Genomic DNA, 27,447 nt, shown 5'->3' with positions numbered 1-27,447 from the left:
TGGTATTGAGAAAAATATTTCTGCTAAGAAAATGATTCTGAATTGTAAAATGAAATAAACATTTTATGTAGAAATATCTAAAAAATTTTACATTTTTGAAGTCTCAACATATGTGGGTTAAGTCAGTTTTCGAAATTTGCATTGCATAAACTTCTGGCAGTTGAACAAGTGTTCTGTTATACCAGCTACTGTCATGTTTTTTTAGAGAAAGACCATTAACCTTTGTCACCCTGGGGGCTTTTATCTCTTCATTTTTAGTTACTGGAATATTGTGAATACTGTTTTCACTGCACTGAACGGAGAAGAAAAAGCAGAATGTTACTAGAATCACCGTCAACAAGTCAGCGTGTAAGTTTATGTAATGGGAGCTGCATGCCCTCTCTGACGTCATGAAACCACATGGAGTAGTGGGACATTTTTGTACTGGTGGTCTCAAGAGAAAAAAAAAAAAAATTCACAGGACGGTTACGATTGTATAACGCGAGATTCAGCGATAGCTGTTTAGGCATTTAGTTTTGGGGATATTTTGAGGTAGAAAAGGTACAGTGACCTCTTATCGCACTGGTGTAATGGTCAAGTGATGCATCCCTGCACTGGCAGGTGGCTGTTCCAAACAGAGCCACCCGTAGGCTTATGCGACCTAGTTAAGGGGGGACACGGCTCTTTGTGGCTGAAAATTGGTGAAAAAAATCGGATCTTTAACCTTTTCGTTTTCGCGATCCTGAGGTCATTGCACAGCTAACTACAAATTTTCGCTGAAAACTACTGCCTAATTCATGCTTTATAGCGTTTATAGCGTTTCTCGCTGCAGCCGCCACACCGGTATCACCTGTTGCGATTGTCGAACTTGTGGCCCGGGGCAGTTGTTCGTTTCTTCGGCGTAAAGAATGGCAGCCATATTGAATGTAGCCGTGAACGAGCTCCGGTCGCTTACCGGACACGGGAGCACAAATGATGACTGACGAAGCACTACATTAAAACTTGTGAAATGTGGCCGGCAGCAGTCAAATGCGTCAGAAAAATGCGTCAGCGAAAGAGGAACCCCCCGTGAATGGCGTCGCATCTTCCGTCGGGTATCGACTCTCCCCGGCGCCGCTGCCGTTCCAAGTGGCGGTGCTGCCTTGATTGGAACAGTGGCCCTTCTATCAACTATCAACGCTCCCTTGAGCACCGAGCGCGCATTTGAAAGTAAAAAAGAAAACGTGTTAAATGCTTGAGATTCCTGTAGTACACGATTGCGTTATCGGGCCGGCAGTAGTCAAATGCGTCGGAGCCAAAGAGAAACTACGCGTGAAGGGCGTCGGCTCTTCCGTCGGCTATTGACACTCCCCGGCGCCACTGCCGTTCCCAGTGGGGGCGCCGCCTTGATTGGAATAGCGGCCCTTCCACCATCAGCACTTGCTTGAGTCCATTTGAAAGTAAAAAGAAAAGTGTTGGACGCTTGAGCTTCCCGTAGAAAGCGTTTGCGTTACCGGGCCGCCGCCGCTTATCAGCAGCCGCAGTCTGCAGCCACGTGTGGGTAGTGTGGGGTGCCAGTTCGCTGCTTATCGATAGCTGCCATCGTCCGCCGCCTGCGGGGGGAGGGAATGCCAGTTCTGCGCATTGAGATAGCAGCTGCTCAAGGCTAGCACCAAGAGCGATGTGACGGAGCCGCGCAGCAAAAATTCATCCATGCTGTAGCATGCCCGATATCTCATGTCCCGCCTTTACTTATACTGCCATGTTTTCGTTTCGATTGTAAGTCGACCCCCCTACTTCGGATTTTAAAATTTTGAAGAATAGGTCGACTTAAAATCGTGTAAATACGGTAATAGGTATTGAGGGGGCTTGAAACTTTGTCTTACTGGGACTTGTGCTTCTCTCAATGTCTCGGCATCTTTGTCTGCTCTCGCAGTGTTGGGAAAGCATTTGTTGCATCACTGATGAAAGTGCATTCGGAGGCATATTGCTGAAAAAGAATGAGCAATTAATGTGCATGGTCACATAAGGTTGGACAGGCATTGAGGGCATACAGCATTTGTTGAATCACTGATGGATGTGCATTGGGAGGCACATAGAATGAACAAATAATGTGCATGATCACTTAAGGTTGGGCAGGCATTGAGGCCATTTGTTTTGAGTCCCTGTGCTTTCTTTCCCTCTGAGTCACAGTACACGACTGCTAAGAGGAGAGGGAAAGTACTATATTGGTTACAAGGCAGCAGCATCATTTTGATAGCTGCTCCGGGGCTGCTTTGATGAAGCTCTTTCTTGTTCAGATAGTAAGTCCTTGCTTTTCCTTTTATCAGGCACTTCACATACGAAAGGAATGAAACCCAACTGATAATTCTTCATTTGACTGGGGTTACTGGAACTCATTCGGAAATCGTTTTATTTTCTAGGAGGAGCAAGAGAGAATGCACGATAGTGCAAAGCGCGCAGAAGAACGAGAGCGTGAGAAAATGGTCGAAAGGGCGAGAGAGGCGGCCGCCGCTTCAATGCGGGACAGGACGCCTGAGAAGCCAAAAGAGCGGCCAAATCATGCCGACACAAAGCCAAGGGAGAAGCCTGTCGAGGAGAGGCCACCGAGGGTGTTTGTCGAGCGAGAACCGGAGCCTGCACCCAGGAAAGAACCAGTGGTTGAGCCAAAGCCCCGAGAAAAGTAAGTTGGCCACCAAACTTACGTCCTTTGATGGGGCTGGAATGCAGATATTAAATTTAGTGTTCCTGTGTGCTGGTCTCTTGAAACTTATTTCTAATTTCCTTGGTTATTCTATTGAAGTCCGCTTCTCTTTGTTTTTGCAATATGATTGCTTCTTAGGTATTTCTTTTTTTTTTTCTCAAGCTCAACATATTTACTCTGCTGGTTATTTTTGAGGCCTTGAACAGCATGCGTCACGACTACCATATTTGCACGATTGTAAAATGACGCTAGGGAGGACACTTTCCATTTCGCTTCAAACTTCCTTAGAGGCGAGTGAGTGCTGTTCAGAGGCTGTAAGGCAGCCTTTGGCTTGCTTTACAGGCTCGCACCTACCGAGCCCTGCTGAAGAGACAGAGAACTCATGCAGCACAATGCAGTGCAACGCAATACCGTGCAATCTGCGATCGTGACTTTGGCGATGTGCGGGCTGTGCATCGCCACTCACTGTGCGCGGTGCGTACCATGCGATCGCGACGTTGGCGATGTGTGAGCAGTACTTGGTGCTCGAGGGTGCGATTGCGGCTCGTGCGTTCGTATCATCCTTAGAGGCGAGGGAGAGAGTTCGGAATATTCGAAATTCCGCATGTTGTACACAATGCACTCTGATCGGGGAATTTCGCAAGTTCGTGTCATCGCAGAATTCGTATCAACCGCGTAAGTATCACCGAGATTCTACTGTATTTAATATGCTCAGCAGCCTTGGAACCGGGCATTGTTAGCGTGGGTAGCGCATGATACAAGGATGTCAGAAAAGCGTTCCTACCTACTTTTCGAACTTGTCCACAGATTGAACCGTTCAGCTTCATGCACTGGCAAAGTTTCATTTTTGAGGAGAAATATTTTTTAACTCTATTTTTACTAATACAGCTCAGGTTGCAAGAATTCGGTGATATCGGGTTTTTGCCAAAAATGAGGGGCCCCTGTCTATGCACAACATGCAAAGTCAGATTTGCTTTTGCTTGCCACACACAGACATCCTGCAAGCATGTTTAGCATGGCACCGGGTCGGGTCTAAGGTTTCTGCAGACTGCTGCAAAGCGGCACACTACTTTGCAGAACAACTGATGGGCATGTGAACATCAACAGTCAGAAAAATGACTGCGTCTACTTCATAGGTCATTTTACACAGTCATCACGCTGGGTTTTCCTTAGGCCTGTCTCGCCCCCTGTGGAAGTGCGGAAGGAGCCTGTGGAAAAACACAGAGCCGAGAGCCCACGCAAGCAGCGAGCTTCACCGCCCAAGGAGCGGCGTCGCAGGTATGGAGCATCGATTTCTTTGAGAGGCCACTAAAGTTGAAGGCAACTATAAAGTGTTAAAAAAAATTTGGCAGTTTTACAATGTGATGCGGCAAATCTGCGACAGCAGGGTGTTAGCCATCTTGCTGCTGCTTGCACTTGGTGGTTTCTATTGCTTCTAATTTGGCCGCACACACCGCTGGGCCATCACGTCTTTTATGCTTTGGCCACTCGCACCACTGAATCCTGGCATGTTGCTGTTCTGATTGCCACTCTTGCCATAGCCACTGCAATTCTGCATGCCAAGCTCGCCAGGCTGTTTCAGTGTCTTCACTAGTGAAGGGATCAGGGGTATTCATCATGAACGCAAGCTCGAACATGGCTAAGCGTTGGACTCGTCGCTGAAGTCTATGGTGTGATGCAACACACCAGACTGGTTTCCTCTTTCCTCTCCGCATCCTCCTCTCGCTGCTCCGGAGCAACGCAGGCACTACCCCTAGTTGAGTTCGGCTCAGCTATGGGTACAGGTGTGGTTTACACAGAGGACACACCACTGGGCCATAATTACTTCCGTGTTAAAATTATACGTCATTTTCTGCCACTCTTTTTATTTCTTGTAAGTGCAGCATGCTTCTCTGCAGTTTGCAAGTCTGTGGCTCTCGCAATCATTTTGCATGCACAGAATGTCTGGAACTACCTGTGGTGGCTCAATCTGAGCAAGCTGTTGATGGAAGGAAAGCATGCTGTAGGGGCAGAATTGCAGCACGCATTCGCTTCTGTGCTATATTCGCAGTGGGGGCTCTAATTTTACACAGTCCTCGTTTATTGGAATCTGCAAACTGTTTTTTAGACTGCTGGCAGCAAGCAAGAAAAGAAAGCCTCGGAGCCACCTTGCGCAGCCGCATCTCATATAGCTGCGTCTCGTGCAGCACTGTCCACTCGCGGCATCTGCTATGGCATAGTTTCATTTTTGCACTGTTGGTTTGCACTGTGCTGCAGCAGCAGTGGACTGCATTAGTAGCTGCAAAAAAAAAAAAAAGAACCCGCCACCTATTTGTATGCATGGTTTTGGCATGGACACAGCACGCCAGGAGCCGCCGAACACGGTGACAGTGAAACACTGTTGATGTGTTGAGTCAGTGGCAAGGTGACATTTGCAACATACCATGCAAAAACAGTGCCACAATTTGAATTCAGCAGCCGAGTTTGTATTGCATGGGTTATTTGTAGCTCACTGTCTGTCTGAGCTGTTGTTTTGTATTTGGCCACAGGTCACGTTCTCCTCAGAGGAGGTCACGCAGTCCACGCAGGCGGAGGTCCCCACACCATGGAAGGCACTCTCCTCCCCATCACCGCAGGAGTCCCGACTCTCGTAGGCACAGGCGGTAAGTTGTACATGCTATTTTCTGTCAGCCAGTGCATATTTGCATATTTGGAGTGCATATTTGTTTTTAGTGTCTTTGTAGGAGCTTTATAGAGAACCATGATTTATTTACGTTTTAAGTCTGTATTTTTGTTAAGGATACAGCTCATGGGGGTAGTTTATACAAAAGGAAGTTCTGAAGTAAACCTCTGTTGTCTGATCTCTTGTGCGAGTGCCACACATAAACCACTAGTTACTGCGAGCAAAAGAAATAATTGTGGAAAAGTTAATGTAAGTTACAGCAGTAATTTATTGACGCATTAGTGAACATATTGATGTATTGCAAACAGTGAAACACCTGCACTGTAGTGCAGCAGAGAGCAGATATTGCTGAAATCAGAATCTAGTTTTTCTTGCTTTTATGCCATGTTTGCATCGGAAGGTGGCGGAAAAGGTTTGGAGAGGATTGAAAGAACTGAACATTGTTGTTCTGGCTCTCATGACCTTTCCACCTTGTCGCTACGTATCCATCGGTGCACTTCTTTCAGCAAACTGTTAGCATGGATGGATAATTGATCGCTGCAATTTCAATGTCAAAACTAAGAGACCAAGACATACAACCTTGTCAGGGGTGACTTTCTGTGGCAGTGCATTGGAATCTGCTAACAGCCAGGTCTTAGCTCCATGTGTTTGGCTCAAATGCCAAAGGCTCCAATTTCAGTGCTCTTTCAATTTTAAGTTACTATGAATAGATATTTGGTGTGTTTTGAAACAAAGTATGCATGCACTGCAGCTATATATTTGTAGACACCGCTTCCATCGTACACAATTTTCATCTACCAGAATCCATAAACTGCATATTTTCAGCCATGCTGTACAAAGAGAAGCAATCGACAGAAGCAAAAGCTTCGAAGTCAACCCACACTATTGCATCTTGAGAATGGTAGAGGCCTGCATGCACGCTGTCTCACAGCTGTGCGCTCACTACTTCAGCATGGCAGTAGAACTGCATCATCAGCTGCAACAACATTCATGCGGTATACAAGCACGCAGTGCTTCATATGAAAAATTTCCTCTCAAACTGGCTGCTGCACTCTTCTGATGTAGTGCTTATGGCACCATTGGATATAACCACGGTTCCAACGCAGCATGAAAAATTCTATGCGAAATATTAACTGCCAAAGCTAAAGGCTCTGACCACACCTGCATTGTTGATGTAATGAGAAGAGAAAATAGCTCCAGAGTGATTGTGTTGATTCTTGTTGAAATGCGGCAGCATTATGGGCACATTGCCAGTATCCAAGCACTAAGTGGGCTGTGTCAGTCACGTGTCATCTGGATTTTCCACTGCTGGCACTTTTAACCAGGTGCTTTGATGAAGAGCAAAAGTGGTAGTCTCGCTCGCATAGTAGCCCAAACTGCCGTTCTCTGTTTCACGTGCCGTCTTGCTGCATTTCTCTAGTAATGCACCGCACTGTGCCCCTCTGATGGCAATCCCAAAAATTGCATTGTATAAGCTTGAAGCATTGCAAAAAATCAAAAAGTAGTACAGTAGAACCCCACTCTTACGTTTTTCGTGGGACTGTGGGGAAGAAACATACCAGCCGGTAAATTTAGTGGCCAGCAAGCGCACGTGAAAAGAATTTGCAGCCATGCCTCGTTAATTCGGAAATTCAGAAAATTGGCCTCCCTGCTCCCTCCGATGAAAAATGTACATCAGTCAATTACACCACACACTCTTTAATTCGGAGTGAATTTGCATGCACACCGGTGAATTTGGACTGAAGACATGGCAGGAGCGGCGCTAAGTCAGTTTTCGAGGCGCATCGCTACTGTCATCATCTGGAAACCAGTGCCAGGCCGGCAACCACCCTCCAATCCGAAACTGAAAACGTATGAGGGGCAGAACTGATACAGTAAAAACTCGTTTATTCTGGCCTCGTTGGTTCAGAAATTCGGAGTGCCACTGGAGTCCCGCCAAATGCCTGTGCAAGTGTATGGCGTCGGAAGCTTGTTTATTTGGATGCTGCAGGGCTCACATCGGTCAATTCGGACAGGCCTCCGAAGGGGTGCCATATTGATATATGATGGGCTCAACAGGCAGTTGTCCAGATATTCATCCACTGGCCTGAATTGCATATTGCATTTTCTCGTGCGCCCCTCTGATCTGCGCACAAAAGGAGGCGTGTTGACGGTCGGCAGATTCCCATCGATAGGCCGAGGGAGTCCGGCTGCATAGTTTCATTTTTGGAACTTCGTCGTCAGTCATCGCCAGCCCGCGGTGACGCCGGCTATCAGTGGTGCATATCAGGGAGCTAGCCAAGCCGCTCATTGTTTGGTACGACGATTGCCTTGTTGCTGATACATTTTTGCTTGTTTTTCGAAGGCGTCTTGCCGCTTCGGCGCCAATGTGCATTTCCGTCTCTTCCATCCGCATGGTATTTCCGTTCTTCCAGTGCATCGCACTCGTCACGTGCTGTTCGCAGTTTGTGCGGTGGAGCCTCCTCACAAGCAATGCCACACGCCAAGAAGCTCCAGCTCTGCCGTTTTGTACACTGAAATAAGCCGCAGAGAACATTACCATTGTGGAGCAGTTCTGCTTCCACCACTTCCTACAGCGTGCACGAATTGAAACATTTGATGGAACTTCGAGAAATCTCGGTCGCCACCATTTTACGAGGAGCGGGCAAGAGAGGGAGAAATACTCTTAACACATGCGCTGCGCGGTGCTTCGTTTTTCTTTTTTTTTTCTCCGCCTCATAGCGCACTTTGCGACAGTCGAGACCAAGATGTACCCCACAAATGCTGGAACGATAGTAGCTCTAAACACTACAGAGAGGAGGTGCATACCTGCCAACCCTCCCGATTCGCCCGGGAGACTCCCGATTTTTGACTGAACTTTCCGATTGTACGACCACGTCCTTATATCTCCCGAAAAGCTGTCTCTGCCCGCGCAAGAATGGTTTTTGGGAAACCGGCCCACAGTATCAGCAACCGCGACATAATCGCCAGCATCACTATCAACGGTCGCACTAGCATCATCGGCTAAGCAGCCAATCAAAGTCAGAGTAGCTGTGGCTGGTCAAATTTCATGCATGATTTCGTGCTTGCTGTTGCTCACTGTACTGTTGCTGCTGCTTGTATGTTTAGGGTTAGCTAGGCCGTCTGTGTGCGGTGCGCAGCAAATTCTTTCATTGTGCTTGATGTCATGGCGCTATCAAAGCTGAAGAAAAGATACAGTATTTACTCGCAAATTTTTTACAGCCCCAACTTTTTACCCAGATTTAAAAAAAATGTTACTCGTATATTTTGTGCACTATGTTGCGCCAAGCCACCAACACGTACATGGTTGCGTGCAAGGCAGGTTTGGGAAGATTGGCGCGGCTGCGTCGCCTAGTGTGGTTGCGAAAGGTGTGACTGACGAGGGCACGAATTGTGTGCCGTTTAGCCGGCTCTCGCGTTGGCGGTCGCTTTCCCAGGCGGTTAGTTGCGCGCACGCCCGAATCTGATACTATAGAGCAGTCTTCTGCTCGGCTTGCCACTAGTGAGCCGGGTCACTCGCGAGGGTGCCGTTTTATTTCGCTCGTTATCTCCTTTGCCTCCCACTGCTATCTTCGAGATTGTATTGTTGCTGACTTATTGCTGTGAGCTGTACATGCGCCGTCATGCCATCCCGTGGGGAACTACGTAACGTGGGTTGGGGGGATCTGTATGCGTGTTATATTTGGAGTCTTCTTTTTTTCTGGCTAGTGAGGGATGCTATAGTTGGTGGCCAGGTCTACATATACAGTATATGTTGCGCATTATGACCACTGTAGTGCTTTGTAGGTTTAGGTCGCGTTCAGAAAATGAAGCCTTAATTTAAAGAAAATAAGTGCACAAATTATGTGAGTGCGGTATTTGCACAACTTTTTGGGATCTTATACTTCTGAATTTTACATAAAAAAAGGTGAACAACCCCCCTTCTCCACTCACTTTCTTTGGCACAAATAAAAAGTCTGATTTTTGATCTCGCCAGGTTGGCAGGTATGGAGGTGTGCTGATCTGTGGCAGCTTCGCTGGCGAAAAGTGTACGCTTCTGAAACGAAGTGTGTATTGCTGTTCATCGCCGCCCCTCCAACGCTGTCTTTATATTGTGCTGAACTGTGAACGATTTGAATAGCTTCATCTTCAAAAAAAAAAACTGGCAATTTAAATAGCACTTGCTCCTTCATTCGGCTTATTTTACTCAGCTTCACTTTGTATCTTATTTTCAATGTTGCTACCCCTAGCGTTATCTGCCGGATCGCATGCTCACTACTCACTCAATGATCATCGAAATTCGCCATGTGCTTGTGGTGCACCTGGATGACGCTCGGAAATTTCGATGGCCATTGGCTCAATAGGCATTGAGATTGCCAATGTGGTGGGGTATTTATCTGGCTTCTGAGGAATAGCTGGTTAGTGTATGCAGTGCAGGCAGTAACTGGCACTAACTGATGGAACGCATGCCAATGCAGGAGATTGTGTCTCTTCCCGTAGTTGTGTTCCAGCGCCATGAGGCCTATTTTTATAACCTGCCATAAAGGGATTTGCAGAATCCGGCATTTGAAACGGAAGACTGGAACCATTGTCAGTCCACCGGAGTACCGCTCCTTCTCTGCCACAAAGCATTTTCTGGAAGCCAAGGTGTTGGTGACGCCTGCGTGTTCACTGTAACTGAATTTTGTGCTTATTGATGTTCATTCTATGCAATTTGTGACCATTTCGTGGTCCTTGTTCATACTAAGCAAGTGGGGCCGTTATAAGTGGGCTCGAGTTGAAAGGGTTGATTCAAGTGTTTACAAAAGAAATTAAGAAAATGTTAATTGCCTCCAATCTCTCTAGCGTAATGAAAGCAAAATGTAATGGTTGCACGGCTTTATGCGAAATGAATTTTAGTGCTCCAAACTTTTTGAACAACACTTCACAGCAGTGACTGTTACGCTGCATCATACAAATGTGTGATGTCACAAGAGGATACTAGTACTATAGCATCCTTTTTTTTTTTTTTCTCAGTAAAAATAAATTCTGTGGCTCTGTCTGGTAACGTTCATTTTATGGCAAAGGACATATTCATTACTGAGAAATTAAATTTACTAAGAAGCATTTTTTTTTTTTCTGCTGCTCGATTCAAACTTTTGGTGGCATCAAGACTAAAACGACTCCGTGGTCATCTTTTGGAAGTTAATGGTGCTGGAGCCTAGCTTCAGGGATTAGCAGCCAAATACGGTCTTAGTATCACTGCAGTTTGCTTTGGAAAACTGCTAGTGGTAACAATCGAGTAGAATATTGATGGTACGAATGTCACGGGGTCATGGAAAATATTCGTGTCATGTGAGGCTTGTATCATCCAAAATGAACTAAATCTGTATGTACAAACACAAGAAATGCATTCACACAGATTCTGGGTTTTTTAATGTGACCACACATCACTGCTTATGGTGTGTACCATATGACTGGTGATATCTGTGTTGATCATGCGCAAGCCATGGGCTGCCGCTCACTGCCCGCATTCCATACTGTATCAGTAGCAATTACGGCTTAGGCGATATGTGGGCATCACTTACTTAGTGCACCAGGGTGTGTGCAGTTGAAGCTTGTGCATTCTTCTGTCTCATAGGGGGGCGGAGAGCGTTTAGAACATGTGGTATTCTGCACATTGTACACAGTATACTACAGCCAGGAAATTTTACAATTCTTAACAGATTTTAAAATTGGGAATTTTTTGTCTAGTTGCCAACAAATTGTGCTGTATCTGTACTTCGTTTGACATTTTCAGCTTATAAAAGCTCCGTTTTCACAAATAAGTGGTCTGTTGTTTCGAACAGTTAGAACTGCAGGCATTTAACAGCTTGATATGTTCAGATCATTCCATTTAAATTAATTTAATGTTTGCTTTTTTGTTTGTTTCCCGACAGGCGTCATTCTGAGACCCCAGCAAGGTCCAGCTCTAGTTCCTCTGCTTCATCGAGTTCAAGCCATGGTTCTGTCAAGAAGGCCAACCCTGAGAAGCAGCAAGCGGTATGAGCATGTGCCACAATCCTCTTGGGAGGGACTGCTCTGGACTGGTGGGCTTGGTGGCTGCTCTGCACGTTACTCGCTGACAACTCTTCACTGGATCCTTCTTTCCTTCTCACCTCATGCTTCTTTGCCTGATTACTTTTTTGGCATTCACTGACTGTAGAGGTGTCCTGAGCTTTGGGACTTGGAACTAGCACCTGGTACGGGGACATTGCTTGCAGCCTGCTTTGCATGCTTCTTGGTTTGAATAAACTGCCATTGTTAACCATTGTGCCTTGGGCCTCTTGATGTTACTTGAGTGGCTAGACAGTGTTTGCCGAATGCGGTTTGCATATGTTATAGTGCTGGAGATGGGCAACATGAGGCATGCAGGTAATTTGCAAAACTATGGTTGTACATTACTGGCTATTGTGCTTGCCTGCAATGTTTTATTGACAGAAGCTAATGTTGGGTTTTTTGTAGCTTTGTGGCCACTGTACGGCAGAAACCAAGTCAGGCTTGATGCATTTTGTTCTGTTTTTGTGTGTCATCACCTACTCTGATGTCTAAACGCTTCAGGCTTAACACGTAGGTCATATGCTGTCTTAAGAAGTATGTATTAAAGCAAGGAAAGAGTACTAATTACAGCACTGTGGAGAAAATCTTACTTGAATCACACTTCCACAAGCGTAGCATTCGTATGTTTGTGTAGTTCAGCTTTGTTGGTGGCTGTTTTGCGTCTAGCCAAGAAAAATGGTGTTGCAGGTGAAAAGACGTATCCGTAATGCAAGGCTGTGTAGGATCTCAATGTTTATTCTTGCTGCGTCATTTAGATAGCTCACTGAACCCTTCCCTTTGGAAGCTATGGTTTAATAATAGCTATAAGCTGAAGTGCAGTGTTTAAAAGGATAGGCTTCTTTCAGTTTGTGCAGTGAGCAGCAGGTAGATGGTTATTGGGGCATAAACTTATGCAGTGTGGTCTTTGTTAGTCCACTGAACATGGGTTATTTTTTTCACTGCTCTTATGTAATTATTTTAATGCTGAATGGTGCGACCTCTGCTGAGTGCCAGTTGACAGTAATTTATTCTGTAGTGGTCTCCTTGTGATCAAGTTAAGGCAGTCTCAGCCTTTGCTACAGTGGGTGCTTTTCAAAGCATTGTTTATGAGTAATGTTTAGTTCTTGCTAATTAATGCGTGCCATATGTAGCTTTTGTCGCATACATAGCCATCATCAGCAGCAAACCTAGCATGCGCATTTCGAGGTGCAACCTTCTTTGCATTCTTAATTTTTTATCATTACCTAAAGCGTTCAAATCACTTTGTGCATGCATTCTCCTTTCATCACATTTTGTTCCTATTTCTTCATAGCTTTTTTTTTTTTCGTGTAGTGGTTGCTAGCACCAAATGTAAGTTGAATTTCACCATGTCTTAGGAAAAGTTTGTGTTCACTAGCGTTGAACAGCTGAAGAGTTTAAGTTCTCATAGCAAAATTTGGAGGCCGTGGTTTTTGTAGCAATAGTTACATTACGGTAGCGGCGCCGCCATGCTGTCACGGGGTTGGTCACGTGACCAAGTTCCACTCGGCCAGCTGTAGCTATTGCGTCACTCCAAGTTTAGCCGGAGCTAAATCACTGCCAATTTTTGGCCACAGAATGCATTTTGCCTTTGTCCCGCATGTTTCTTTCGAATGAGCTGCATGCGGCACTTTTATTCTCTGGTGCAATAACTTCAGACATCTCCTGAAGTGTTGCCTGCTTGCAAAGCTTCTCTGTCTTTTCTCTGTAGTGGGAAATATAAATTCTAAGATGACACTTTACTGCTGCCTTGATGGTTGTGAAGTTAGGCTCCTACCTGGGCAATGCAGGAACGTATTTTAATTCGTGGCAGTAGATTTTCAGACACGCCTGTTTTTTTCCTACATTGTCACTATGTATGTATTTCACTATGCATTTTTATCACGATGCAATGTGTTGACATTTGAGCTGTGCTGAGATCCTGTTCTTGGCCTGTGGGCTTTTATGAAAGACTGCATAAGTAATGGATTCTCTTGGAGTGGGTTTTTGCTACTTATTTCATCTGTGCGGACCATTGGCAGCCTTCATTAGTGTCGGCAGTTCTCTCACTGAACACAAGTAAAAAAAATTTGCCAGTGAATGTGCTTCTTGGCAGTAGGCATCATTTTAGAGCACAGCTGCTGCGGCCCTCGAACTGTAGGCGGCCACATACAGAACACGTAATGCTGACGGAGGTGGCTGTGAGTCAAATGAGCCTCTCCTCGTACGAACGCCAGCGTGTATACAGCGCGCTACTCGGACGCCATCTCTGGAAAGTGACGCATACCTTGCCGATGACGTCATTGGCGAGCAGACAACAGCGCATACTATTTCTCTGGCGCCGCAGGTCGCCGCTGCTCAACCTGCCTTCACGCTACTGCCGTACCTTCCTCCACTTTCCTCCTCCACTCTCTTCGCTATTGCAGTCTTTCATTCTCCGCTGCATTCTGCGCTCGGTTATGCTGACGGTGAGGCACGCCACTCAACCCGGGAAAAGGCACCCAAGAGCTGTACTCTGATATTAAAACTTCTTAAACTGTTGTGTGCAGTATAGCTCTTTCACCTTGTAATGCAACACGGCATTTGGCTGCCTATCGTCAAAGCTGTTGCTGTTGGTTGCACAAGCTGTAATTTGAAAAATTGTAATGTAAACAAATAGAACGGGATTATGCTTGTTCATATTTACAATGCTCTTGCGACATATGTTTTCTTGATGAATCTGAACTGGAAAACAGCTCATTGATAGTGACTTGTGCATGTTGAAGAACCCCAGGAGGCCAAAAAATAGTCCAGAATCCTCTATGCAATGACAGGACTCTGGGAAAAGGTGCAGCTTTCACATTTTAAGTACTCAGATTTTTGGTTTACTTGAATAATGAATGCATTTTTTTTATTTCAAAGAATTTGTAAATATTTAGGTGATGTGTTCTGTATGAAAGGTAATACTTGAGCAAAAGATTGTATTTCGGAAATGAAAAATGGCAGGTGTGTTTATTGCATGCACAAAGGGAGCAATTATTCTGTCCTGGCTAGGACAGGAAGGCTGTGCTTGCACTTGATGATGGGATGGACCGGAATTATTTTGTGCGTTATTGTGGCTGTGCACAGGTCTCACCGCTTTTGGAGAAGCTGGGCCAACGCAAGAACTCTGTGCAGCAAAAGCGGCACTACCGGTCCCAAGGCCGGGAGGAGTCTGGCAGCAGTTCGGATGAAAGTCCGGCTGCTGCTCGGAGGCAAGGGGGAGGCGACAAGGCTAGAGGCAGCGGACGGTCGAGAAGGGTCAGTGCACACAGATTCATATTTGAGTGATTTGATTGAAGGTAGGCATGCAGCATAAAAGAGGCTTTCACGGCCTTGGCATATTAACGCAAAAGCTTTAATAACTTGTATTGCAGAAAATCCGGCGTCAGCGTCATTGACCGTGAGTGACAAATCCACGAAAAGTCCCTAGAGAAGCAACTTAGGAGGCAGGTGGGCTGCCTGGGTCACGTGACCTTGTGGCGTCATCGCAACCTGCCCACCGGATTGTGAGCAAACTGTGCACCGTGGCAGGTGGCAACTAAAATATTGATTGTTTGTGAAAGGTTACCCACGAAGAGCAACCTGGGTCTCACAAGCCCCTACTGATGGCCAGCACATGGCCAGCACCTGCCATCGCGGGGCAGTGGCGCATTTCTTTAGAGGAGATGCTTCTCGAAGACACTTTTTTCTTAATAATTATGAAACTTGGGTCATTGATAAGGTTTCAATGCAGATTCTAAATATGGTCTTAGTTTTTATGTAGCTTGCATAGATTTGTGTAAAATGGTCCACAAAAGCACAACATAAGGCCTTTTGTGCACACTTTTTTGATAATGAAATGTATGTTTAGAGCAGCTGCAATAGCTCATTGTGTTGCTTTGGTGATGTAGTATGTTGAAATCTACTTCAAATTTATTCATTTTATCCTATAATTGTAAAAAAATTCAGGAACACCAAAGTGTATATCTTATTTACTCGAATCTAGGCCGACGCAGATTCTAAGCTGACCCCCTTAAGTCTGAAGCCAAAAAAAAAAAAAATATTACCTCGAATGTAGGCTGAACAAAAAAAGCGAGGACAGTGTTCACAAAATGCAAACAGCATTTTTTAAATCTGAACGTGCAGAGCTCATTCAACATCGTCGTTGCTGCTGGACTCGTCGCTGTGTTCCTTGTCACTGTCACCTTCAAACAGTGCACTATCTTCGGTACAGTCAAGCGCATTAGATATGCTGCACTTTTTAGAGGCGCGCACAATCAAAGTACCTGGGATGTCGTCCCACGCTGCAGCTACCCAGACCGCCAGCTGCGATAGCGATGCACGTTTGATGCGGCCCGTTGCCATTAGCATGTGCTCTTCATCAGTCAACCAGTCCGTGTAATATTTCCGCAGACGATCCTTGAAAGGTTTGTTCATGCAGACATCAATTGGCTGCAACTGGCCCGTCATGCCGCCCAGTATGACAGCGAGGTCAGTGTTTGCTTGGGCGAGCGCAGCCTTCAGATTGTCGGTCAAGTGCGCACGGTAAGAGTCGACGACAAGGAGCGATTTCTTTGTGAAAAGGGCTCCTGGACGCCGTCGCCACACAATCTTAACCCGCTCTTCCACCATCGCACCCGTCATCCACCCGTTCTCATTTTCCCACACAATGACATTTCTTGTGAAAGTTTCACGAGCAGGCAGTGTCTTCCTTTTAAATATCATATTAGGAGGGAGTTTATGTCCATTAGCTGTGCAGCTCAGCATCACAGTTGCACGCTGCTTCTCGTAGCCCACAGAGCGCATCTTCACCCCCTTGGCACCCTTTTCATTCATGATGTACGCCACTGGCATATCAAAATACGCAACTGTCTGGTTGGTGCTGCCGATTTGCCCAGGGTTGTAGCCTGCCTCTTCTCTCTTTCGCAGCACGTAGCGCTGAAAAGCTATCAGCCACCGTGGCTCAATAAAATGGATCTTTTACTAATTTCGCGTTCGAATATTGCCTTGATTTTTTTGGAGAATTGTAGCTGAATGCCCAAAGATAATTTTAGAGTCAAAAACCCAAAACTGAAGAAGTTCGCGAAAAACCCGCTTTTTCGACACGCATATCCCCTTATTAACCACTGGACCAGCAGTGGTATAAGGACTGCCAGGGGTCTATGAATGTTAAGTAAAGAATGATCAATTCTGCATGTATGGGCATTAACTCATTATAGCTATCGTGTCGTACCGTTAACGGAGAGCTTAAGTGCCCCTCTCATTTGTTTTGTAGCTTCTGATCTTCTGTAGTATTATCAGGCATGGAACAGTGAAGCTTTTGTTGGCTTTCTCGTTGAGGGTCAGGACTTGAGTTGAAACCCATGGCTACATTAGTGGAGTGGCAACAGCAGAACTCTGATATAAGGTTGGGTGCTCGTCATGTGTGTTCTACCTTTGTGCTTGTGTTTTTCACACTCTTTAATTAGCCTAGCTTGCAGTTTTACGCGAAAGCGTAAAGGCCCCATGTCGCAGAAAAGCTGGTGTCTGCGTTGCCATGACGGAAAACTTAGGCCTAGACTATTACACACCAGTGGTGCTCTAGAAAGCCCTGACCCGCTGGCCATTTGGTTGAGAGTCAGACGCGCTACTGCTACGCTGCGCAGACATGTTCATATGGCTTGGTTAAAGTGGGGCTTTCACGTAATGACTGTGATTGTGAAAGAGGAAACAGTGTTCGTGTCTGCGTGGGCAAGAGGAACCGTTGTCGCATCATACCCTTAAAAGAAATTACTAAAGAGGAATCTGAACTCTTTTTTTCACCGCGGGAGCTCGATGTACACGTCCGAGCAGTCTTAGAAACGGCGAATGTAAATGACAATAATTAACATCTGTGAAAAATTGTTTCCTTAAGCCTAACAGTTCCCAAGAAGAAGGTACACAAACCTCCAAAAATGTTTTGAGAGAAACTCTAATAAATTTTCTGAAAATTGTTTTATTCATCAAAACTTCCCTTGATAGAGGGGCTATAGGAGGAGCCCTAGTGGCTGAAAAATGTTCTACGAACAAGGCCAAATTCGAAATCGAAACCAAAACCTGAGTTCCTGAGAGCAATTTTTGCAAGTATCCGAAATGAAGAGACCACGTCGAGGTGCACCCCTTTTCCAGTTGACAGGACGAAGAAAAAAGACAAAAAAATTATTTTCGAAATCGCGAATACCCAAGTGTAATATATTCTGTGAAATATAAAGAAATTCTCCATCAGATCACTTCAAAACCTTGAATCGAATTTTTGGACAAAACAAAGTCTCACCTCACCTACTGCGTCTAATCAATTTCATTGATATTTGTGCTATGAAATTCATAATGCACCTTACAGTGCCTGTCATCCATTGGAAAGTGGAGATATTCAGCAACAGTGGTTAATGTTGAGTAGTGATGTATTGTTGTGTGTTGGGTCTGGTGCCAGGCTTTGTTTAGCTGAATGGTAGCAGTGGCGTCAGTTCACTTTATTTTAATGTTTGCTAGATGCCTTAATTTCTGTATAGGGTGGTATGCGTTAGAGACAGAGAGCATTAGGTGGTTTAAACCTTCTTTGGATGATGAGGTGAGCTAACAGCTTTCATCCCAGATGAGCTTGCAATGTTTACTTGAGCTGGGGGTTTCCTTGGTATTTGTTTGGTGCAGGGTGGCCACCGACGGAGTGGCTCAGCATCTTCCTCTGGTTCTGGGGCCTCCGTGTCACCGGAGAGACGCAGGCCGCGACCAAGCCCTCCACGTGGAAGGTATACCTGCTAAGTCAAGTTTCAACGCTCATGCTTTTTGTGGCAACTCTGTTTCTCTCACTGGAGTCCTTTAGAATTGTTTAGTTAATGTATGGGGCGTCATCATCATCGATTTGGCTGCACTTTCTGCACATTGTCATAAATGTGCCATGCCAATAAAGCGCCAGTTCTTGAGGTGCGCATGTAGCCTGACACGAGCGCTCTCGGTGCAGCTGCTAAATCGCGCATAAAAAGTGCAGGTATGTTCGTTTGCTGCGGCCCTGTGATGGTGCTTGTCACGTGGTTTGACACGTGCACAGGATCGTACTAGTTCTGTTGGCTGTGCATTTGCTTGAAGTGGCGCATCTCATTGCAGCGGCCATGAAACTTTTCAATTCCAAAAGTGATGAAGAATTTGACTCCGCCCTTTCTGTTGCGTTTTACAAGGTGGCACAGGTTGACCGTCATCAGGTCAATGGGCATTTCATTGAAGAGGTGATGACGAAGTACATGTATTTTGAATCCAAAAGGATAATCAAACTGTCACGCGGGACCTTGGACATTTTGTGTTCATGGTACAGGCTGTTGCCGTTCTACCCCGAAAAGTTTCTCCGGTTGTCCGCCGATTACTGCAGAAAAAGTTATCCAACAACCTTTTTTTCTGCAGTAATCGGCGGACAACTGGAGATACCGATTAGTGCAGAGAAAAAGTTATCCAATAACTTTGACTTATTTGAACTCCACAACTTGTCTTCCCTATCAGTGGACGGTGGCGACGGAATGAATGTCAGAGGCTGACTGGCAAGCGAAGCCATGGGCAGGCAACAGGTGAAGGCGGTGTTGATTGGCTACCTCAAAGCCAGTCGCTAGTGAAAGCAGAGGTGCAGATGATGTGTCGCAGGGAGTCATCACAAACGTTGTGATCACCTACGTATTAAAAATTAACAGCACTCACATTCTGTCTCTCATACATTGTTGCATCAGGCTGCGTGTAATAATAATAATCTTTAATGGCACACAAAAAAGAAATGCCGTGTACTGTAAAATGCTGAGCAAGTGCCCCCACTCGAGTAAGCACCCCCTCCCTTTTATCCGCAGATTTCACGTTTCACTAAACTACCAAGCAAGCGCCCTCTCTCGGTCCCAAAAAGAAGTATCTTTCTGAAAGTTTTGATTTATAGTGAGAGATGTTTGTCAATCCAAGTTAATCCAAGTCGATCCAATCCAATAGTGAACGAGAACCAGGTGAGCTGCCTCGTTTGCCATTTTGCTGTTTGACAGCGTCGAGGACAGTCGTGTTTCTGCGTGTGCTATGCATACACGGTGCATGGTGCAAAAGAAAATCGAGGTCATCGAGTGGCACAGGTTGAATGGGGAGAATGTGAATCGAACTTCAAGAGAGTTCAAACGGGATCGCAAGAGAGTACGCGAATGGGACAAGAACTACGAAGTTTTTCTACAACAGAACTTGGGAAGTCTAAGGTACAGTGCAAGTTAGTAAAAGGAGCCCCTGTTTTCAGCAAAGAAGTGGACGACGCACTTTTTGAATTTCTGGACCGCGAAAGAAGTGCTGGACGCACCGTCAGGAACAGACTGCTTTCTGAAGAAGCTTTTAGGTTAGCGAATAACCTGCAGCTTGGTAACTTTGTGGCCTCCAGCATGTATTTGAAGAGATAGAAGGCACGGTTCAGTGTTTCTATGCGGCAAGCAACGAATGACAGCCAGAAAAAAAAAGACAAGGACTGCGTGGAGGAGACGAGAGCATTCCGTGCTGCTATCAGCTCTCTACAACGACGCCACGACTTGACTCTCTACAACATTGTGAATATGGACCAAACCATGGTTCGAATGGACACTCCGGCGAACCGGACTAACAACCTCGTGGGGGAAGGTACTGTCCGGATTGTCAACATCGGCTGCGCCAGGCGGGGTTTCACAGTCGCCTTAGCAGCCTGTGGCTCTGGGCACAAGCTTCCAGGGTTCATCATCTGGAAGGAGCCAAGCGGAAAAATTCCAACGAGGGCCTTCATAAGCCTTCATGTACCAGGTGGGAACAACATTTGGCTTCCTATTTTTCCACAGGGATTATAGTGTGATCCATTATCAGCTCTTGTTAAATGCAGTGTGTTTTGTTTCATCTTTAGCGAATCGCTGTGTGACCGCTTCAAATGACAGCTGGATGACGTCAAAGAAGTTTAAGGAGTGGCTAATGAAGATATGAGGCCCAAATAGACGTACGGCGGTTCCTCGTGTTGGATCAGGCGCCTATACACAAGACCCAAGCCGCAAAAGACGCGATTCAGGAATGCGACACTGACATTGTGTACGCGCCAGCCGGTTGCACCGGTCTTCTTTCACCTGTTGACGTGTTCTGGAACAATCCGTTCAAGGCCAGTCTTCGGAAGGCCTGGGAGGCCTTTATGCGGAAGGGGGGGAGAGAACGCCGAAGGGGAAATCTGCAGACACCATCACGGCAGGACGCACTGGATTTTGTATCTGAGGCGTGGGCTGTTGTCCCAGAAGAAATTCTGGCATGCTCGTTCAAGGGCTGCGGCATCACGAACGCGCTTGACCGGTGTCAGGACGGCAAACTGCACGATCGGCTTGCATACATCGGCGCCCTGGTCCCTGAAGACCGTGACGAGCTGAGAGAGGAGTGTGCAAACCTCGTTTTCGGGTCAGATTCCGAGGAATCACTCGATGGAATTGATAGTGAATAAAACGATACCATTATCAAAAAAACGGTCTTGTTCAATAACTTTTGCCAAAAGAGTGCAGACTAGAGTGATTATTTTTAGTGGCCACCATTTTGAATATAGGTGCGGAACCGAGGAAGGCCCCCTCCTTATTTTGGTTTAGTTATTTCTCGAATGTGTGTGGGGTGGGGGGGGGGGGGGGGGGGGGGGGGGCTCGGTACTTTACGGTAGATCGACGTGCGAGACTGGACAGTGAGGTGAAAACCCATACTCAGTGCATCTGCCAATCAGTTTGTTACACGGGTGCAGACACAGACGTGTATGAATGTGCAGACATGCATGACTGCATGCACATTCATACACACATGCACACACAATGTCATTTCAGCTGTGTGGCAATGGCATATCTCTGAACTCGTGCAGCACGATGTCTAATGAAGTGCCGTAGTGCAGGTGGCACATGCTCTGCACTGTCAAATTGAGTGCGAGAGTGCTACACCTCCTGAACTGGAGCAGAAAGTGCAGCCAAATTAAGGAGACCTTTTATCGTTAACCAGCACAGACAGGGGCCTTAACTTCCCCCACTTTCTTTTTTTTTTTAAATCAGATTTGTGCTGCATCTGGAATCTGCGCTGTGAAATGAATGCACGAACACCCCCAGCAATAATGATTATATCAGATTAGTGCTGCTAAGTTTCTTTGTTACTGTAGTATTTCCAGCTGCCTTCCACGGAGCTTTTCACGCTTGTAGCTAGTGTCGGCAACCATACTGACATGCTTTCTTTTTCTTTATTTTTTTATGGACAGGCCGCATAGGAGTCCATCTCCAAGGCATCGCTACAAACATAGGAGAAGCATGAGTCCTGGTAGGAGGTACAGGATGGCTCCTTCACCCTTGAGGGAAGACCGTCGCAGGATGCCCTCGCCTCCTCACGAACGGGAACGGAGACCACCGCCTCGCGGAGCCATGAGTCCTCCTCCTCGAGAGCAGCGTGAGTTTGCTTTTCTTTGCATCTTTGGCTTGAAAGGCTGAAAATACTTGCAGGGACAGAGCACGTGCTGCAGTTGGGAAGAGTAAGTTTTGAGAATACGCAACTGTAATTTGTTTGGCCAGGTGTTGAGTGAGCAGGCCCCACATTCTAGTTGGTTGCAGTTACCCTTGACAAATGTAATGCTTTAGTGAGACAACCAGTTGATTTTAAAGGCAGCATACACTAGCATTACAGATGAATGTACTGCTTTGAATTTCAGGGTAGTCCTTAGCATCCCTGGTATAATTACTGTAACGGCTTCATTTGTTCCTTAGAGTCGCCGCGGTGGCTGAGTGGTTACGGCGCTCGGCTGCCGGCCCAAAAGACGTGGGTTCGATCCCGGCCGCGGCGGTCGAATTTCGATGGAGGCGAAATTCTAGAGTCTTGTGTACTGTGCGATGTCAGTGCACGTTAAAGAACCCCAGGTGGTCGAAATTTCCGGAGCCCTTCACTACGGCGTCTCTCATAGCCTGCGTCGCTTTGGGACGTTAAACCCCCTTAAACTAAACCATCATTTGTTCCTTGCGTGCAGTTTAGAAAAGAAGGTGCTGGGAGAGACATTCTTTGTTGCAAAAGCTGCCAAGGCAGCAAGAATGCTTATGGGGAGTCTTATCCAGTATGTTAAGCTGGTCTTGTAAGCAGTGGTAAGGTCAGCACATTGCTCTAGGCAAAAGAAGCTGCGAGTTGCACACGTTGGTTGAAGTGTCATTTTTGTCCTGATTCCACCCCAACATTGTTTCTCCTTTGTATTACAGGTGCAGCTGCTCAGTTTTCAAGAGGTCAAGCCCGAAGATCTCGTACCCCATCCGAAGCCACCGAACGATACAGAGAAGCAAATTCAACACGACACGCACCGCCTCATAACAGCCATCCTATGTGAGACGCCTTGTTTACCATGCCTGTTGTGGCTTGAGTGCACAGTTTTTTTCGCAAAAGGCAGCTTTCGTTACCTATGAAAAGTGAGACATTGTTTCTTGTCTAATACAGTCGAGCCCGCTTATAACGAACATGAGCGTCACGCGGTGTCCGTTCGTTGTATCCCGAAGTTCGTAGTAAGTGGACCACAGCTTTAAAGGCAGTTGCTTGTCAAAACAAAATTTTTTCTTTGCGAAAAAGTTTGTGATGGACGTCTGCTTTTGCAGTGCAGATCCGATGAGGGAGGTTTCCAGTTTATTTAAAGCACAAGCGTGCTCTTCGCCGAGGCCCTTGGCATAGACAAGTTGTCCGAGGCTCTCTATGTTGCCCATTGTTACAGGCGCGCTTATGGGTGCTGGCTGTGAAGTTTCATCCTCCGCGATTCCTCCGCGTCACTCTCGTCCCGCACTTTAGAAACGGTGCCCTCATCCGTGCATGGTTCTGCGGTGCCGGTGTCGTCATCGACAGAAATAAAATCATTCCAACCAATGTCATGACCCCCCATGTCGGAGTCGACGACACGCTGCCACAAATCGCCGCCGAGCTGGTCATTTTCCGAAGCATCAGGCTGGGCATCAGACACTGTGTCGACGAAGCCGGCCTTGCGGAAGCAGTTCCGTGCGCAAGTGGCCGTCACCTCCGCCCAGGCCGCTTTCATCATCTCTACCGCTGAATACAGTGGAGATGGGCACGGTGTTCCCGTCCGCCATCCTGAATTACAACCAGGCCTCCAGATTCAAACAAAGCCAACGAAACGTGCGCACCGCAACAAGAGTGACAAAAGCGCTACAGGTCAGACTTGCAGCGTGCACAAGCAGCAATCAAGCTAAAGATATAGAGACGCACTGCGCCAGCGGAGAGACCAATGAGGGGCATCCGTCAGCGCAGCGCCACGCTCGGATTTGCGAGAGAGTGAGGAGAGGGGAGCGGAGTTACGAGGAGGGGCAGGAGGGCGATCTTGGAAGGCGTGTCGTTGGCAGAGAAAGGGCAGCTCGCTTGAGAGCAACACGAAACGGGGCGGGCAGTTCGCCTGCGATGAGGCTCGGGAAAACACACCGTGTGCCCGGCGCACAGAGGTGTCGAAGGCAGGTTATCTCGCATCGTGGCGCCGGGTTTATGCCATTCGTTCGCTGTAATTGATCAGCAGGGCTTAATGACGTTCGTTATACGTGTGATTTTGTGCCATTGAAATAATGCATATTTTGAAGGTTGCGCAGGTCTCGTTCGTTATAAGCGAAAGTTCGTCTTAAGCGGGCCCGTTATATGTGGGCTCGACTGTAGTCATGTATTTCACAGAAGTTGGGCCATGAGAAAGAAGTGTACTGAGAGTATACATGCGTTTATACAGAGTAATGCGACCTTTGAGATGGTGTGTGTTGCCAGCTGTGGTAGACACTTTCATTCTCAGATGCAGCAGCTGTTTTCTTTTAAAAATCTGCAATGTTGGCATTTTCTTGCAGTAGTCAACAGCAGAGAAAGCCAGTAGTTGTAGAGCCTTCAGAGTCATCGTCGTCGTCATCTGCAGAAGAAGAGCCACCGCACAGGAATGCGGACGATTCCGGTTCAAGTTCTTCCTCATCAGCATCTCCATCCCCTGAGAGGCCGGTGAGCTGTTTTTTTTTTTTCTTACGGTAACAGTCATGCAGAACTAACTATTCCCACCCTGGTTTGAGGGGGCTGACTTGGTTCCTTGGAATTGTTAATCTGTGTGAAGGTCGGTCAGAGCAGTCTTTTCATTCTTGCACCGCAGCAAGGGCCTAGTGTTTTGATTATCCACCTCTCATGCGGGGTGTGGGCTACCAATACCCTTCACGAGGCCTGCAGGTTATGCCAAGAACCATGTCATGAACGTACCAGCAGTTCTGTGCTGCCACGCTGCTGTTCTCATCACCTTGCCGCCGCTCTGCATAAACAGGCTCCAGGCGAGATCGCAGCAGATGCGTGCCGCTTGAGTTAGGGGCAGAATTCATTTCCAGGGCAACGTTGGCTGGATGGACCAAGATGTTTAACATATGGGAAGCAGATGGCTCCTACAAACTCCCTGCCCTGCAGCATCCCCCCCACTTCTCCATTCTATTGGCGGCAGGGGTGTCTTCAAGATAGCCCATTGTCACGTTATGTGCGTTATTGCGGGCTTATTTTCGTAGGCTGTGGTCTTGGTGCTGCCATTGCTACATGGAACCACAAAATCGTAATTACCGCGTATATCTGTGTCGTTGCCTGGAGTCGCAATAATGAAGCACAGAAACTGTGGTGCTCCTCCAAGCCAATCCATCAGCACCTTGAATCCAGAATAGTGCATTCTTTGGTGGCAAACAGTCAACTAGACTGCAGCAGCAGTGGACCCTCGCGAGTTTAGTTAAAAAATATATATATATGTAGGACTTTTGGGATCTTACAGCTTACAGAAATTTTGTCGTGCATATGTATACTTTTCTGTGAGGTGCGTGACTGTGCCGCTGCGAATTTCGAGGTACCACACAGGTCTGAATTGTCAGGCAGTACTGAATTATTGGAATCCAAAAGATCAGTCGGCTGCTGTACAGTATAATCCACTTATAACCATACTAGATATAACGATATATCGCTTATAATGATCAAATTGTTTAGATTTATCAATTCTCCCATTGCCCCTATGTAAAAACAAACTGTATATAACGATACATAAATAACGGATACAACAATAGGATTTTGGCCGCCCGGATGGTGTTTGCCACCAAAATTTGTCCGAAAATTTGATAAAAAATAAAACACTTTGAAGCGAATGACGTAGAAACTTCAGGAACGGATCGGCCTGGTGAATTGCCTGAGGGAGCGTTGCCTGCAGCCTTGGGAACACTGGGCTATGGCACTCCATCATGACAATCGCTGGAGGAAGGAGCTTGCTTGGCCACTGCCGTGCAATGCTGTCTCACACTAACACAAACGTAGTGTGCACCTGAGATGGTTGATAATTTATTCTTTTCTTGCGTGCTCCCCTGTTTCCCTGTTTGGTGCAGTCCTTGGCAGCGCTCCACGATGCTGTGCGCTGATAACATCCTAGTGTGTTTATCTTTTGCTGAGAGCTCCTGAGGGGGTGTAGGGTTGGCTGGCTCAGCAAAGTGCCAAGACACTTGCCCTTTACAGGAGCACCACCGGTGGTGGTGGCTACATGCATGGGGTAATACCTACATGAAAGGGGGAATACATGGGTGTGTTTTTTCTTGCCGGTCCAGATATAGCAATAATCTGTTATAACAATCAGATTTTCCAGTTTTCTCAATATCATTATAAGTGGATTGCTTTGTATATCATTGCTGTCACTTGGTCCGTTTTGAGGATAACCATGCTCACGAAGTTCACACTGTATTTGCACAATCTTGTTTTAGTCATTCAGAAGTGGCATTAATTATTCAACTGATTACCACTCAGTATTGGCATATTTGTGCAACCTTATTAATGCATTTATTGCAGCCAGATTTTTGCCCATGAGAAAAGACATGAAAGTGCCAGCTATCGTATTTTTTAAGTGGAATACAAATAACCAGAAAAACATATTCAGTGCTTATCTTGAAGCCTTAGATACTCACACACCGCTTGTTTTTATGGCACTTCTACTGAAGAACTATGCATGCTTCACACATGCTTCATTTACTGCGTCCTGGCCGCGGCCCATGACGGTTGCATTTTGAAGGATGCAAAACGTAAAAGGCGCCTGTGTGCTGTGCAACGTCAGTGCACATTAAATATCCCCAAATTAATCCGGAGTCTTCAACTATGGTGACCCTCATAGCTAGACGTTAAACCCCACTTACTATTCATTTGCTGCACTTAAACGCCCCCATGCCACCCACAAAACATCTACATTATGCTCTGGTATAATGTAGATCGATATAATTACATTATACCTCTTACGGATGCTTGGCGCTTTCTGCTGAACTGTGTTGTTGAGGTGCATTGATTACTACTTAATGTGCTAATAGGGAATGTGCCGACTGTACGACACATTTTTCGGGTCTCTTTTTTTCTGGTCCCAATATAATATGTGTACATGTTCTGCTATGCCTGCATGCAGGTGAGACCTCCAGACTCTGGCAGCCGACGGCAGCAAAGCTCACCTCCGCACCGTAGGCCAGCTCCTAAGGAAGCATCTCCCCCAGCCAAAAAGAGCAGGGTCCCCGAGAGGCAGCCCAGCAGAGACCACGGTTCATCACGTGTAAGTGACACCTCACACACTGATCACTTTAGTTCGTTCTCTTTTTACTCTAGAAATAAACAATAGATGTGGTTTTTTCCAATTGTATACTACCCAGTGACCCAAACTTAACAGAAGCAAAATTTAGTCATTCGAAAAGTTATGCAGGAATGCACAGAAAGACATGGGATTTTTTTTAATAATTAAAAATTTTATAAGGCCACCCAGTGGTTCAGTGGTTATGGTGCTCAGCTACTAGCCCGAAAGATGTGGGTTCTATCCAGTTGTGGCCCGATTAATTTGCCCAGATATTGTGGTTTTTTGGCCATGGCCGAATTTATGGTTGGCATGGTATACGGTCGCTGCTGAAAAAAAAATATATATTTTTGAATATTTGGAAATTCTCGAATATCAATCTCTTGAGTACGAATGTGAACCGAACATCAAACATATTTGATCCGTATTCGAAATCTTGGAATATTCGCACATTCCTAATTTTGACATTTTCTGGCCAGCGAGGGGAGTGAGTTG

General features: G+C 46.3%; 1 protein-coding gene and 1 pseudogene across 11 annotated transcripts in view; both read left to right on the top strand.

Moving 5' to 3' along the window:
* The window catches only part of Srrm1 (Serine-arginine repetitive matrix 1), a 46,947-nt gene that overhangs the window by 7,179 nt on the left and 12,321 nt on the right, over positions 1 to 27,447 (top strand). For 9 of the 11 annotated variants that reach the window (XR_013307199.1, XM_077631255.1, XM_077631261.1 and 6 more), the window contains 10 exons: positions 2,382 to 2,641; positions 3,836 to 3,940; positions 5,191 to 5,304; positions 11,222 to 11,324; positions 14,466 to 14,636; positions 18,024 to 18,121; positions 21,604 to 21,788; positions 22,583 to 22,703; positions 24,203 to 24,347; positions 26,797 to 26,937. Coding sequence is in view for 10 of the 11 variants with exons in the window: in XM_077631255.1 (XP_077487381.1) it covers positions 2,382 to 2,641; positions 3,836 to 3,940; positions 5,191 to 5,304; positions 11,222 to 11,324; positions 14,466 to 14,636; positions 18,024 to 18,121; positions 21,604 to 21,788; positions 22,583 to 22,703; positions 24,203 to 24,347; positions 26,797 to 26,937 (1,443 nt within the window). In the remaining variant the exon portion in view is untranslated. The remainder of the gene's footprint in view (positions 1 to 2,381; positions 2,642 to 3,835; positions 3,941 to 5,190; positions 5,305 to 11,221; positions 11,325 to 14,465; positions 14,637 to 18,023; positions 18,122 to 21,603; positions 21,789 to 22,582; positions 22,704 to 24,202; positions 24,348 to 26,796; positions 26,938 to 27,447) is intronic. The other 2 variants (XM_077631257.1, XM_077631259.1) reach the window with 1 other exon arrangement.
* On the top strand, positions 19,390 to 20,932 carry LOC144098538 (uncharacterized; annotated as a pseudogene).

Source organism: Amblyomma americanum, chromosome 7, assembly GCF_052857255.1.
Source record: "Amblyomma americanum isolate KBUSLIRL-KWMA chromosome 7, ASM5285725v1, whole genome shotgun sequence".
Lineage (NCBI taxonomy): Eukaryota > Metazoa > Arthropoda > Arachnida > Ixodida > Ixodidae > Amblyomma > Amblyomma americanum.
Note: the sequence above shows the minus strand (reverse complement) of the source record. Positions and strands in the feature narration are given on the sequence as shown.